This window comes from Cyclopterus lumpus, chromosome 23 (genome assembly GCF_009769545.1).
Source record: "Cyclopterus lumpus isolate fCycLum1 chromosome 23, fCycLum1.pri, whole genome shotgun sequence".
Lineage (NCBI taxonomy): Eukaryota > Metazoa > Chordata > Actinopteri > Perciformes > Cyclopteridae > Cyclopterus > Cyclopterus lumpus.
Genome location: NC_046988.1, coordinates 11,929,295 through 11,945,241, shown reverse-complemented (window position 1 = coordinate 11,945,241; position 15,947 = coordinate 11,929,295). Strand labels below are relative to the sequence as shown.

Here is a 15,947-nt window from a genome sequence, read left to right as displayed (position 1 = left end):
CAAGCCCACATCCCCCCCCTGAACAACTCATCTTTAAACCACACCAGATCCCGGGGTTCAGCTTCTGGCTCGACAAGTAAACTCATGACACTGCCAGAGAGGAAGTGGGTTTGTGTGTGCTAGTGGGTCGCTTAAACCCACAGGCTCTCGAGGTTATTTCTGTACATTCCGAGGGGCATCTATTTTGCAGAGTGGTCTCTTAGTCAACTTGGCGCTCACGGTTGGTTGTGTACAAGCAGAAAGATGGAAAACTTGACTCTGATTGACCAACATTGCGTTCATTTGGAAGGAATACGCTGGAGGAGTTCTGTGTGCAGATTGGTACCAATTCTAATGTCCGCAATGTAAATATGTAGCTGGAGCCAGCAGCCAGTTAGCTGGGCAGAAATTGCTTGGTGTCTGACCAACAAGGCCGAAGGATGCTCGCGCGTGTCTCGTGGCATCAGCGTGGGCAGCCCAGGATGACTTCTGCTCATATTAGTGTGACATTCTGTCTCTCCCTCCAGAGATCAGCTGGTGCTTTAAGCCTGTGCACAGGGAAATGTCACTCAATCCGTCTGTGGCCTGGCAATGTATCTAATTGGCTGCGAAGAATCAACGAAAGGAGAATACATTGCTTTGTCGTGTTGTTCAGCGTTGCATAAGTTATGGAGATGACTTCCAGCCGTGCGCATGTGCTTAAAGTAAACATTTAAGTTGAACCATCAAAATCCCTTCCCCCGGTGGTAATTTCCTCTGACCTTATTTGACACAATGTCAAGAGGTTTTTCTCATTGCCGAACCTCGGCGGATCAGCTCTAAGGGCTTTGTTATCCGACGGGAAGCATCTATCTAACAACCAGCTGCACATGCACGTTCAATTATTTTCAGAATCCCAAAAACGTGGGGCATTTTTCTGCTCTGATTGGTCCAATTCAGCAGCCACCTGGACCCTCAATGTGACACGGAAATGATCCGTTTCGAAGCTAATCTTATCTATCTTGATAACCTCTCGTTGTGTGATACAGACCTGTCTGAGGAACGCCTCCTTGTTGGCCAACTCGTTCTCCAGTTTGTCGTTGATGTCGTGCACCGAGGTGGACTCCCGCTGGGCGCTCAGGTATCGTTTCTCCAAAGTCACGATCCGCTCCTCCATGTCCTCTTTCTGACACATGGCCTGCAAGCAGACCCACATAGTCAGAGCAATCAGGGCACGGCAGAAATAAAAAGGAAGAGAGCATTCATACACTCGTTGGGCAAACCGTTTCTTAAGTCTTAAATTACAGCTTTTCATTAGTCACCTGCAGCTCTAACTCAATTAAAACATGTCCCCCCCCCCATAATTTCATCACTGTTATTATTACAAATACTTCTGTAATGTATACAAAGCAAAAGTTTACAATAAAGCTTCTGTTATAAGATGAACTCCATTCATGACAGGGGTATCATCACCAGACACAAGCCAAATACTAAATAAGACAAAAGCGTCATGAAGTACAATCACGCAGCTGTGATCTTGTATCTCACGCCGCTGCCGTGAAACCAGGTTCCGCGGCAGCGTTATCTCTGAGAGCTCATTTCCTTTTTTCCGCTGCGGATACAAAACCCCCCCCGTGCAAGCACGCGTGGTTTTCAAAACCACACAGAACGGTGGCGTTGGAATAATCTGCTGCTCTCTCCGAGGAGGCCTGGGTAATAACGCCGGGTCGGTCCGATAAACCCATGTTCGCTTATAGGCCATAATCACTGCCTCTGCCTGCATCGTTAGCAATCAATAGCAATATAAGCCGAGGGCTATAGAGCAGGGGAGGGGAGGGGGGCGTCTTATATTCATATCCAGTCCACCTCAATGGCATCCACCTCAACAGACGTATACTGAATTGGTTTATGATTGGGATGCTTGATTGCCAAAGTATGGCACAAACAGTCTCATTTCTCCAGGAAAGTGGCATTTAACTGGCTGGTTTGACGCTTCACACGTCGACACTTTAGCTCGAAATGGTGTTTAAGAACCATAACAGAGGCAGACGCAGAAGCAGCTGCTTGTTTTTTCTTGGATTTTCTTTTTTTAATCTCAAGTGTTAGTGTGTGTCCTGGAGAAGTGTTTACGTAGCCTTCTGGGGTCCGTTGGTTTTTCTGTTTTTATTTGTAGGATTCACTTGCTTGCATTTGATTGTTGTAAAGAAATACACAATTGCATAACACTTTCTATGATGCCCATATCTATTATGCATAATAAACATACTTTTTATATGTTATATTCTGCTTATATCACTGTATAATTATAGTTATAAGCACACATGCTTGTTCATAAACATATGATGCATTATAACAGTGACTATAAAGCATTTATAAACTACAGGAATTATAGTACACAATGATCCTCAAAAGTTAGTGAGTCACTTATACATTGATATGATATTTGACCCCATAAATTGCTTCATAATGTGTTTTGATTACTATCATAAAGCATTATTAATATGTATGAGTGTTATACTTGGATAAGTTTATGTTTATAATGCATTGTAGACATGGGAATAATAGGCAGAGCTACCAGAAATGTGTGCTTTAAAGAAGCAGTGTGCCTTTAATTGTGTTTGCGCGTGTTTGTGAGAAATACATAGTCATAAAGTTTATGCTAATAGAAGCTTTTTTTAAACCACTGCTAGCTCTCTTTGATGTCTCTCTCGCAACTGTTATTCCCTTGCAAATGTGTGAGTGTGCATGCTTCTCCCTATCCCCGGTGTGTGTGTGTGTGTGTGTGTGTGTGTGTGTGTGTTCTGTAACCTCTTTGATGTCCCTCTGGTACTTGATGTTCATCTCCTCCGACTTGATGAGGTCCTTCCGGGCCGTCTCCAGCTCCTGCTCCACCTCGGAGACCCGGGAGGAGAGGGAGGACATGCGCTCCTTCATCTGGGCCAGCTCGTAGTTCTGCTTCTCCAGGAGGTCCTGCAGCTCCACCACCTGGCTCGCCTCATGGGCCGACTCCAGAGAGCCGTTGGAGAGACGCTGGAGGAGAAAGAAAACGGGACGGCAACTTCAGCTTCAGTTTGAGAGCGTAACGATTCCCTTGTCCCGCGCAGAGTTCACTCTGGGAGATGTGGATTTGGTCATTTAGGATACTTACGGCGCATGAATAAATCAAATCAACGATTCTTGAATCAAGAAAATGTGTTTTAACCAGAAGGGGAGTGAGAAAAAAAAGTAATTGCAAACAGCAAATGCCAGAAAGAGAAAGTTGACTGCAGGATGCAAGGAAATAGAAAACATTGAACATGAAACAGGTGAAATAAGACTAATTTCTGATTTGGCCCGGCTTCCTGTGGCGTGTTGAAGAGGGTCTGGAGAATTCAGTGTCTCTGCCACTTCAGATACCATTTCTTCTTTGGAGAGTTACGCACATTAGCACTCTAATAAATTCAAGTTCAGGAGCTCGAGGCTTCGGCTCGTCCCCTGCTTTGATTTCGGGATGACGACAAAGAATGACTGAGAAGCACTCAATGAAATTGCTTTGACACTTGCATCAGTAATATGATTAGGTTTCGCTGAGTTCTCACCGCGGATCTCTGCATGAGGTAGATTAATGAGGGGGATGGAGCCAAAGATAACGCATCAGAAAACAACTTTATTATCGCTGCTAAAGAGCACGTCTCCTCCGAATGACGCTTTTTACGCAACACAGCTTCCTCTTTATTCAAATGTAATTATTGCAAATCAGGTGGAAGTGAGGATCGAGGAAAAGTGGTCTCTTATTATTCTCCATGTCTCTCGGGCTCAGCTGCCCGTCCTCGGCCATCCATCTGCGAGGACAAACCTAATTGGGCCTCTCTCCCGCTGCTGCCTGTGATCAATGATTCACCCGAGCAGCGATCGAGACGCCCTAAATCACACCACTGGTGTTAATAAAAAGGACCGACTTTAAGGATTTAGCTCACCTTCATTGGTGCTCAGACACCTGTTTTATAACTTTATTTACTAGTTGTATAGTGAAGTATTTTTTTATTCCGCAAAAAGGTAACAGGAGTATATCAGTAAATCTGTTCTCTGGGGTTGATGCGCCATGGAACTAAATCCAGATGTTTACTGGATGAACTTTTTTTTAAAAAGGCGAAGCAAAAGGCCTCATCTGTCAGCCTGAATTAGCTGGTTATCAGCCAGCTCCAGGTCTCCGCTTCAGGTTTGAGAACTCGACGGGTCAACATGCGCTTCAAGAGCTGCGCTTCCTTCCCTCCTTTCTTCCTCTGACTCTCTCTCTCTCTCTCCCCCCCCCTCGCTGACCTCTCTCCACCTGTCACATTCATGACAACCAAAGGACACGTGAGAATCCACCGGAGAGGGCTGTGCTGCCAGGAAGACGTGTGTTTTGTAGATCAGGGTTGTCATCCCCCCCCCCCCCCCTCTACCTCCCTTGATGGCAGCCACTGCCATGTCTGTCAATCCCGGTGACACTAAACAGCCAGCTCTCAACACACACACACACACACACTTTCTTTTGCAAACATACACACAAATCGAAACACACACACACACACACGTTCATTTTCATTCTTTTTATCTTCCCCAAACAGAGCAGACGACAGCCGTCTTCCTCATTAGCACCCGTCCCTCTGCACAACACACCCTTCGTCTTTTAACTCCCAACCCCCCCCCCCCCTCTTCCTCCAGCACCCCGCTGGAGTAATGGCGTCTCCATTGATCTACCCCAGGTATCTTGTAAGATGCAGACACCGCCGTCTGCATGCTAAAAGGATTTTGTAAAGTCTGCTTTGGGATTTGGGGTCGATGGTTTTTGCAGTGTCTGTTTTGTAAACGTGGAAACATGCAGCTCCACCTCTTAGTCTTTAAATTAATAATCAGAGGGAGATTTGCATTCAGCGATGCAGGTCCACGTGTGCTGCTGCATAATGAAAGAGAGGCTGAGGTCGCAGCAAGAGCTCCCATTTGACTGTGGGTCACCTTCAGAACACCGATCTGAATGTATGAAAGTGTAAAGACTTCATTAATAACGTTATACTGACAATTAACACAGCAGCAGGAACTCCACGTGCAGGAATTATTTGTGCACTAGCAACAAACTGTGATTTTGACATTGAGGGCATTTGAAGATGATTGATGGCAGCCCAGATCTACGTTTAAAAGATAAGTAAATATGTGCATGTATAATATATGAAGCTTCGCTGCATCCTGGTTCATAGCGAAAATTGAGGATACAGAGATCGCGTCCTCTTGATTGGAAAAATTACCCACGTAGGTTATGATGCTTGTATATGTTTTACTGTATTAATACATACCATCTCATTGTGAGAATTTAAGCGGTTTCATTGTTTTCCCATTTAAAGAAACACCAACTGGTTATTCTTTAAATATGCATCATTTAGTTTCAAGCATCTTTAATTTGACATTTGACAATATGAAGCTGGCAGATTTCACTTCCTTTTTCTCTTCTTTTTGCAGTGTGGTGATCTTTTTAAGAACGATTCTGAATCTTAAGGAATCCAGTTCCCTCTCTTCTGAAATGGTTACCAGAGTTTGCACAAGTGACATCATAGAAAACTAAATTATTTTAGATTATGGTGCAGATTCATTTAGAATTATTGCATTTGTTTTGTACGTGTTTTTATTTCTAATTATTATGACATAATAAAGGATTCATTTGATTTGTTTACTTATATGATTATCGTTTGACCATCTCCTACATGTTGACATATATTAAATGCTTGTTAGCTAAAGATGGTTCTCAACCTTTTTGATGTGATGTACGCCCTATGAAATATGTTTGGGTTAAAAGAATGATGTCTGATTTAATATAGAATATATACAATTCAGTTTATGAACTTACACTTATATTTTATTGAATATTTATTCAAGAACTATTTTTAAAGGATTTGTTAATGGATGCTCATTTTAATTATATACATCAAAAAATATATTGCGTCTGCCCTTGTAGTGCCTTTACCCATTTGAGAACCACTGCACTATTGCATCCAGAAGTTCAGACAAAATACGATGTGTCCATCCAAAAAAAAAAGAAAAAAGAATCGTTTAATTATGGAAGAGGCTCACCTTGCCGTGAACCTTCTGTTGGGCTTCACTGCCATCCAGGAGGTCCTCTCCTCCGTCCCCGGAAGCCACTTTTCTCTGAATGTGAGCATTTTGTTCCCTTAAGGCCACGATCTGCAGGGCGGCAACAAGCGCACAGATAATGTCAGAAAGCCTGCGCATACAAACAGCTGATTTTGGAGGTTAAAAAAAACAAGAAGATCATACGTTTTTTAATAATGAATATTGCTTTTCCTTCAAAGTGGCTTTGTGTACAAGAAGGACATGTTGAAACCTCAATGTTTGAACATAAAATCAGCATAAAGACAATTCCCTTATGAAGCGGCCGCCATGCTTGTCCATTCTTCTTGTAGCAAGAATGAGGCCTGCAGTCTTGATTCATATTTAATGACCGCTGCCTAGTTTGACAGTCGGATGGGTGTTTACCAGCAGTGATTGACAGCTGCGTTTGAGACTCCTCGCCTCTGATTGGTTGTTCTTCTTCAGGCGTGGTTGAATCTTGCAAAAGGCATCGAGAGCACTGAAAGGAGGCAGATTTCTTCTCACTGATTATCTGTCACATTTCCAGCTGTTTTTGCAGCTTTAAGTCATATTCTATTACTTTTGCGTTGGTTTTAATTCCTCATCTCGCAGGAAAAAAATCGGTCCAAATCTGTTTTAAACAGACCGCTATGAATCCCACTGTTAAGTATTACAATTGTTTTATATTTCTATAGCCGAAACTACATTAATGACCCAAGTTCAACTGTAGAATGAGTCCAGTGAAGTTGTTTAAAACAAATAAACACTTATTCCAGTCTTGTTCTCTGCACCAGCCATGAAACAACAACCAAAGACAACAAACAGTACCAGTGCTGTTAGCACGATGAGATTGAGGATGCATCACGCCGGCTATTCAGAAGCTTTGGAAATGCTCTGATCTCTCAATAACCTAGGAAATTATTATTCAGACTTTTTTTTTTGTGTGGGTGATATCAATTTCCAGGCAGTCTGGAGTGCGCAATATAATCTAAAGTGCGCATACAGTTTGCATCAAAACAAAATGACAACACTGCAAGGTTATCTTTATACGGGACAAATAAATGGGACGTGGGAAGTGAGAGAAAATGTGCATTTTTTTCTCGGCGTTATTTACTGCGAATGAAACATCGGAGGAAAAAAACATTCGGGACGATGGATAAAAAGCGTGTCGCTTAAAACAAAAGATGCTCTCAAGTGACTTTGACGTGATCTGGTTCAAACTCAAAACCCAACCCGTCCTCAGCCGCATCGAAGCGAGAGTCAGCTGATGTCAGGATTTGTTGACAGCGGGTTAGGGTCAGAGGGCAGTGGAGGACGATTCCCGGCCTCAGACTTCATCGAGCAAACAGCTCGGCTTCTTCTTCGCTGTCGCGCACAGCGACCGCACAACATTTCTGGTCATTATTTTTAACGAGGCCACGATTGTGCCTCCGTATGTTTCGCTTCCATTATTCTGAGATTGCCTGTAATTTATTTGGCCGAGGGATCAAACGCTAACGCCCCCTGTCCATCCGGGGAGAGGGATCCTCCTCTGTTGCTCTCCTGAAGGTTTCTTCCCTTTTTTTCCCTGTGAAAGGGTTTTTTCTATTTCTTGGGAGTTTTTCCTGATCCGATGTGAGGTCAAAGGTCAGGGATGTCGCATGTGTACAGATTGTAAAGCCCTCTGAGGCAAATTCGTAATTTGTGATATTGGGCTATACAAAATAAACTGAATTGAATAAATACAAAATACAGGGCCTACCTGAGTTCACTACCTGCGGTACCTCGGGACTGCTTTTGCAAAGACTATGTTTCCTCCGACAAAGCCTCTCGATCTTACCTCGACTTGACTGGTCCCAAGGCAGACCTCCTTTAAGTTATCAAGCTATGTTCTGTTATTGAGTCTTAAAAGCAAAACGATGTATTGGATTTGTCTCAAGGGTTTCCCATGAACATCTCAAGCAAACAGTTTTGTTTATTTCACGATTCTAGAACGATTTCTGCCTGTTTGTTTGTTCTGTGCTCTTCTCACTTGGCTGGGAAACATAAAAAAACATAAACATAAAACCAATTTCATGACAGTTAAAGGGGTCGTTTGCTCACAGTGAGAGGACACTGTCAATCAAACTGAGCATTTAAAGAGGTTTTTCTGGACTTTTAGTTTGATTTGTGCTTATTTTGTTACGCATATCTTTGTTATAAATTCATATTAAATATAGGAAATCAAACTCAACAATAACTAAAAATGACTTGATGACAAGACGTTTGTGTTTGAAAAAGGAAAAGGCATGAGGAAGGGGAGTCGTCTCTCTGGATTGTGACTCATTACTGATGTTTTATATATTATTATATATAAGATCATTATTTATGTGTTAAACAATAAGTTCCTTATTATAATTTTAATTGAAAAAGGTAATACCTTATATGTATTTACTTCTGCCTACTCCTTTCTGAACATCTAACATTTATTTAGTTCCTTTAGAATTTGCCATATATGTATATTTTATATACATTTCTTTCTCCAAATGTGTCCCGGTGTTGATGCATGTCTATTGTCCACGATAAATAAACATGAAACGACTGAAATTTATTCTCACATAAATGCCAACGCAGTCTGTTCCATAATTACAATCACCAGCGGTAAGCAGCGTGCGACCACCTGCAAGTCCATGAGATCAAAGGCCGCTGATTTCATCTGGCGCGGCCACGTTGTCCGAACCCGCAAGGGGGGGGGGGGTCCTCGTACCAGACCTCCATCACAAATCAATTACCGCTCTCGCCAGCTGCCGGCACCGCCCGCCTCCCCGGAGCCTCGGCGGCGTGGACATTTCTATTCTGCAAAAGCAGCTCTAACCGTCAATCAAGGTCCAATCACTCATCTGTCCGCCGCGCTGACGAGTGGCGTGTTCACCGTTTACGAGGCAGATGGACTGTAACCTTGGCTGTGCGACGTGACGCGTGTCTGACAAAAGACTTTACAGTTTTAAAAAATGCAGACTTTATCCCAAAGCTGTAAACGGAAAAAAATATTCAATCTAATGTTAGATTGCGACCACAAGCAGCTCGACCTTGTCACATACACACACGCGCGCACACACACACCTGCCTCTACGTCCCACCTGCCGTCTCTATCTCGCTCTTTTTTGGGGGTTTTCCTCCTCTCGCCCGTCTGTCACCCACTTCACACGCCTCCCAACATTTCTCCCTTCTCCTCTTCACTCCCCTCTCCCTTCATCTTCTCCTCCCCGACTTTTATTCCAGGCCCGGGTGTCAGACTGGCATGTCTGTGAAGTGGTGTTCTGTGAGTGGGGGATATGGACTTTACGGTTTCTAGTTTCCTGACTTTATATTATGTGTTTTTTAAACGTTTTTCTTCATCAGGCTTACTTTGAACTTGTATGTACATGTATTTTCGTGTCTTTTGCATGTTGTTCTTATTTATCTGACGTAGTACATCGATGGTTTCTGTTTTTGATACTTTTTAATCTTTCTTTGGTGACACACGTTCAATATTTAAGTATTTTTAAACCTGCCTGCTTTTATTTAATAGTAAATATGAGCTGTATATTTGCAGACCTTTCACATGCATTCAAGCACATGTCACCTGATTCTGACAGTAAAACTGCTGACCAAGTACATCTGCAGTACATCTGGTAAACTGCATCATGATACGATATACGTTTATTAATTCTAAAAGTGTTTGTATTGCCAGTATTCACAGTAGTTTGCTTGACTTACTTTGAGTACGATTACTTTAACTAACAAGACGTGTATTTGTCTCACTATTTCTCCAAATTATTTAAATTCTCCATTTTAGAATGAAACCTGGTAGAAGACTTCAATTAATCTGTGTTATCCATCCATCGCGATTGAGGATACGATACAACACGAAGAAGACTCAAATACATAACAACGTTCATTATGTTTGACATAGTAGCTGCGGCAGCTCTTACCTCCTGATTGGCTGCTGTGAGCTCCTCCTCCAAGGCCGACACCCTCTCCAGTGACACCCGTAGTCTCTCTCGTACCTGAACAGAAAAGAAAAGAAACATCACGAGTCTGTAGAGCTCCTCTCTTATTGACTCGCACTGAGCTGGACTTAAAGTCTTAAAGATTGTTGCGCTCCCTCTTTAAATGTCAGCCAAAAGCAATCAAAGGGTTAACGATGCCCCACTTGTGCAGCGGAACAAGCGGTCCTCTTTTCCTCCCTCAGCCTCACAAAAACACTTTATTGCTTTTAAAGCATCCGTTGCTGGGAGGAGATTCCCCTCCTACGACGCTCTCCTCCTCAGAGTGTGCTCGCCTTCTTCTAGGACTGAGGTGGAAGGGGTGACCGCCAGATCTCAGAGGAGGTCGAGGAGGATTAGAAGTTAGGCCGGGGTCCGATTTGGGATCTCCTCCACCCCTCCCCCCTGCCCATGCCCAATACTTTAGAGGCTTTTAGAGGAGAGGATGAATGGATTACAGAGGCGGTGGTGATATCACACACAGGGGTCAAAGGTCATACATTAGCAGGCTGTGAGGAGGCTGGAGAAACACTAGTTGGGACTAAAACGAACAAACGTTTCCAGGAAAACACAGATGACCAAATATGTCACCGTCTCAATGATTACACACATACTTTGGAAATGATCGAAAATATAACATTGAGCATTTAATGACATGGTTGCATATTAGGTTGGACGGCCAGCCTCATGAACGGGGATCTCACGAGCCGCTGATCTACTTTTCTACATTTAGAGAATCCATGGAAATCTGCTAAACGGATTCAAACGTGTACACTCGATACTTAATCATAGTTTGTATTACAAACATAAACCGCCACGGTGCAGCTGCCACACTGATGTTCCCCGATACCGCTCAGGGCGGACACTCTGAGATGAAAGTGGCGCTCTCGCGGAGACTCACCTTCTCATCGAGAGCTTTGTGGTGCTCGAACAAGGACTTGAGCGCTTTGAGGACCTCGACTTCACTGGAGACTCCCGAAGGAGACTGAGCCTGCCGCTTGACCACCGTCATGCGGAGCGACCGCTCGTGTCTGGACACCAGGCACTCCAGATGCTCCAGCAGTAGCTGGAGGGACACACGGTCGAAGTCATCATCATCATCATCATCATCATCATTATCATTGGAACATTTAAAAACACCTCACAGCAGCATAATTAAGGCAAGAGCTGGTGACATGCGGGGACAATGTGAACGAGTCCAAATGAGAAAAGACCCTCAGCTTTCGTTCCTCCTCAATTTACTGAAGCATTTCTGCAAGCGCCGGAACAACAAACGTTGAGTTACTGTATTCTTTCGTCTTGCTCGACCTTAAAAAAAAAAAAAAAGGCAAATCTACAACATAACGAGACCGGCATTTAAATAATAAAAAAAGTGCTCCACAGAAGTGGTTCTAGAGTGAACATAATCGTTCGCATTATAATTAGTTAACATTGAATTACCATCATCATCATCATCATCCACATTTTTATAAATAGTTAATTATATTTATCTGAGTTTTTTTCCCTTCATTGACAGTAGTACGTTTTATTTTAACAAGGTAATTTGCTGCGTATTTTGTGCCGTTTTTTTTTTTTACAGTAGAGATATGAACGATGCAAGCGACTGCAATTCTTCCAGCAGAGCCCAGGATGGATTATGCTAATCTGGGCTGCTCGGTAGGTAGTGTGTCAAGTCAACTGCCAGCAGACTTGCTTCACAACGACAGACAGGATGAGTTGCAGAGCTGGGGGGGAGGGGGAGAAGGGGGGGGGCTGACTGAGGAAATCTACACAACAACAACAATAGGAGTAAACAACCAGGATACTGGTAGAGAGAGAGAGCACCAGTTCTGGCTGCAGAGATAAAAACATGATTCATTAATGTTTGAGATCGGCGTACGGGATCATCTTCTTTCATTTCCCCTCGTGAAGCATTGGTGCCAGATCATGGAAACACTGGAGCCGTTTGGGTGGTGATGCAGATCTCAACACTTCATTGCCTCTCGGAAAATTGTCCAAGGACATAATATTACATCCGAGATAAGGATCAATGACCTCCTGACGCCTTCGTCTAAACGTCTCTCGTTGAGGGCCAAAAGCTGCAGCTGGAATAAATGTAACATGTGGTCAACCAAAAAAAAAGGGGCCTGCATTGTCTTCCTTACTTGCATGATATAATCTAATTATTCAAGAGTTTATAAAATGTAATTTAAGAAAACAGAGCATGCAAGTGATGAAGATGAAGGAGAGCTCAACAGGCGAATGGGAGTTTGAATTGACAACTAAATCCAACTATTAATCCAATATATGTTTTTATATATTCATCTTGGTTTATGTTAATGAAAATGAATTCATTAAGTGCAGGTCTTAGTTAGCTGCCAGAATTTGTTCATTTAACAATCAAATTAATCTAGTTAACTCCGGAGCCAGGCTAGCTGTTTCCCCCCGTTTCCAGTCTTTGTGCTAAGCTAAGCTAACTGGCTGCTGGTTGTCGCGGCATATGAAACTCCTTGCCAGAAAGCAAATATGTCTATTTCCACCAAAAAGTTGCACCATTCCTTTTAAGTCTGCGCCCAGTATTCCTTTATATATAGTTCCAAATCAATTAAAAATTATAACAATAGCCCTCTCTAATCCAAACGTAATCGCTAACGTGCACTCAGAGCTTCCAGCATATGGTTTGTATCTGTTGCTATGGGAAACAGCATCAACTTTAAGAGCGAAAGGGAGACGATTCACAGTATTTTGTCACCATTGTCTGAAAAAAAACAATGTGTCTTATTTAAAAAAATATAAAAAAATTGATATTTAAGCACTTAGTGAATTTCCGCAGGAGTGGGTGGTCCTGTCGGAGTGTGTGTAAGCACACCATCTACTGTAGTACATCTACTGTAGTACATCTACTGCCCACTGAGGGTGAATCTCAGTGTCCTCCTGCTTCTCTGTTATTTACATGCACGTCTTTTCAGTTGCGACGCTCATCGGAAAACAACCAACACGTCTCTCTACTGCCACCACACGACTTGTCGGCCCCTCGGTCCACCCACTGCCTGCACATGGCTTCAAATATCTAATTATGAACTGTAAAACCCTGCCAGCAACTACAGCAAGCGTGATTATAAAAGCGCGGTGGTAATTGCCTACGGGAAGATTCAAGGTGATAATAAAGTGAGAGAGAGAAAATTACTTTTGCCCCCCCCCCCCCCCCCCCCCCCCCCCCCCCTCCCCCCGCGTCTCCTGCGTCTCACCTCTCCTCCTTTCTGTTTTGTCTCAGCTGCTTGTTGTGCTAAAATATTCAGCCTCCACCCAGAGACAGATAGTGCAAGACTGAGAATCCACACTTAATCAGCAGCGGGGATGGAAAACAGAGTCTTATCTGTCGACAGCAGAGTGCGCTTACTGCTTTAAAAAAAGGAAATGTTTTTTTTATATTGAAGATACAGGCCGTCAGCTCCATAGAATCAATCCGATACTCTAATGTCTTTCGTTGTTTTTACCCCCCCCCGCCCCCACCAAACACTTTGACCTGGACACTGCGGGGCCCCGGTGCCATTTGGACCTAGTTCTACTGTTGAGCAGCCATCCATGGGAAGTAAGTGCAAAAATGCTCAGGCGAAATGTGTGGAGCTAATGAGGTGTGTCTGCATTGGAAACAGACAGTGCGCACGGTTGCTTCAGTGCTCCGGCAGCCTTAAAACCGCACACACACACACACACACACACACACACACACACACACACACACACACACACACACACACACACACACACACACACACACACACACACACACACACACACACACACACACACACACACACACACACACACACACACACACACACACAGATAGCTGAGGCTTCCTCGGGACGCTGACTATCGCAGTGTGCAGCAGGCTCTCTGCAGCTCACGGGGAAAATTGGGGGGGGGAGTTTGAGAAACTTGCAAATTCAAGCATCGTCATACATTTTCCGGTTGAAATTGACTGACGGGTTTAATCCCTTTGGCCACCGAATGCTTCGGAGGATTTTCGTAGTACATACAGATGAAACAAAACTATGATCAGATGAGTTGAGATGTTTTAAAAGACGGCCCCTCACCCTGGTGTTGTTCCTCTCGGCTTTGAGCTCCGAGATCTCCTCATCCTTCTCCAGCAGCTGCTCCCTGCAGGCGTTCAGCTCCTTGGTCAGTGCGGCGAACTCCTGAGCAACACCAGGAAGAAAGAGATCACGGTCAGCTTCACACAGCTAAATATATGCTTTTATTATACAATAAACATACTTTTCAAACATAGAAGAAAATCCAATAACGTTTTTTTTGTGGTACTTGCGGTCCACTTATGAGCAAAATCCCTTTTAAAATGGCCAAAATGACATAAATATAGAAATAAGATAAAAAGCTTTTATTTATCGGCTGCCTTTAACGCCGATACTAATAGAATCGTCAATAAGCTAATTTCCTCCAATATCTTGCAGCAGCTAATATAATATAATAATACTAACTTATTCCCTTGTACTCAAATACAAATAAAGTCACAAAGCTGCTGAAATAGACAAGAACTGTTCAGGAAATATGTAAATAAGGGATGCAACATATGTTGACATTAATATATATAATTCCGATCAACAAGAAGCTCGAGCACAATGTCATCTCTTCTATTGAAGACTTCAAACTGTCAAACTGACGCACAGTGAAAACAAATCAAAAGCAACTGCAACAAAATCAGGCTAACGACCAACAACTAGTGTGTAAAAAACGAATGTACAGTTCCTCATCCGAAGCATATAAAATATGATTATTTTAATGCTATTTTTGACCTTGTTTATCTCATACAGGTATTCCATACAGGCTCAGCCATGCCAAAAACCCATCTCTGAACAAAGGCCCATTTAACTGTTCAATTAGTGGGACATGATTGGATGGTTGACGTGGGACAGATGTGTCCAGCGGTGCCGGCACAATGAACCAGGTGTGACCGAGTCGTACCACAACACTGAGGTGACAGACTGGGTGGCTGCTGTGTGAGATGGAGCTGCATCAGGACGGCAGATTGCACTTTTATAGTCAAACACATATTTTTCACGTGCAGAAATAATACGCGGCAGATTAGACCGAAGACTTCAAGATGGGGGGAAAATTAGGGGGTCGGTTATTCATGAAATGTGGTACTACAACTACTATGAATAATCAAGAGGGAGAAAAAGGTGGAGGAGAAGCAGGATAAGAAGGAAGAGGAAAAAAAGGTGGTGGGAGTAGAAGAGACGGGAAAGACAAGGGGCGAGAAGAAGGAAGAAGGAAGAGGAAGAAGAAGAAAAATAAGAAGAAGAAGCAAGGAAGAGAAAAAGAGAGAAAATGAAGTAGGAGGAAACACGGCACGAAAAAGACAAAGGAGTCTTAGAATAAAAGGAAGGGAAGAAAGAAGAAGAGGCGGATAACATGAAGAACAAGGAGGAGGAGAAGATGGATGAGGAAACAGAGGTGAAAAGGAAGGGAAGAAAGCGTTTTTTAATGAACACCTTTAGGTGTTTTTAGATTTAGATTTAGCATCTTTCTGATGGTCATGTTTTATGGGGCATCTTCTGGTTTTGTTTGTTCCTTGCAGTGTGTTACTAGTCTGTTGTGTTCTGTGGACTCTATCTATTGTTGTCCGTATGAATGTTTGGTGGCAAATGAGTTTCATTCATCCACTGGGGATTAATAACGTTTTCTAATGTAATCTAATCTAATCTAAAGATGAAGAGATGAAAAAAAAAGAAAAAGAAAAGTAAAAGGGAGAGAAGAAGAAAAGAGGGTGCTCCACAAGAGGAGAAGAGACGCTTTATCTCCATTTAGGACGTTTTTGCTGAAGCTTAGAGGTCACACTAAAAGGTCATCACTCTTTTGACGGCTTGTAAAAACACAAACACGCAAACTCACTTGTGT

General features: G+C 43.0%; 1 protein-coding gene across 1 annotated transcript in view; it reads right to left on the bottom strand.

The window, feature by feature from the left end:
* The window catches only part of ppfia2 (PTPRF interacting protein alpha 2), a 118,210-nt gene that overhangs the window by 22,935 nt on the left and 79,328 nt on the right, over positions 1–15,947 (bottom strand). Inside the window, 6 exon segments of the mRNA XM_034526840.1 lie at positions 1,010–1,156; positions 2,767–2,988; positions 6,043–6,153; positions 9,993–10,067; positions 10,948–11,112; positions 14,126–14,227. Coding sequence (XP_034382731.1) covers positions 1,010–1,156; positions 2,767–2,988; positions 6,043–6,153; positions 9,993–10,067; positions 10,948–11,112; positions 14,126–14,227 — 822 coding nt within the window.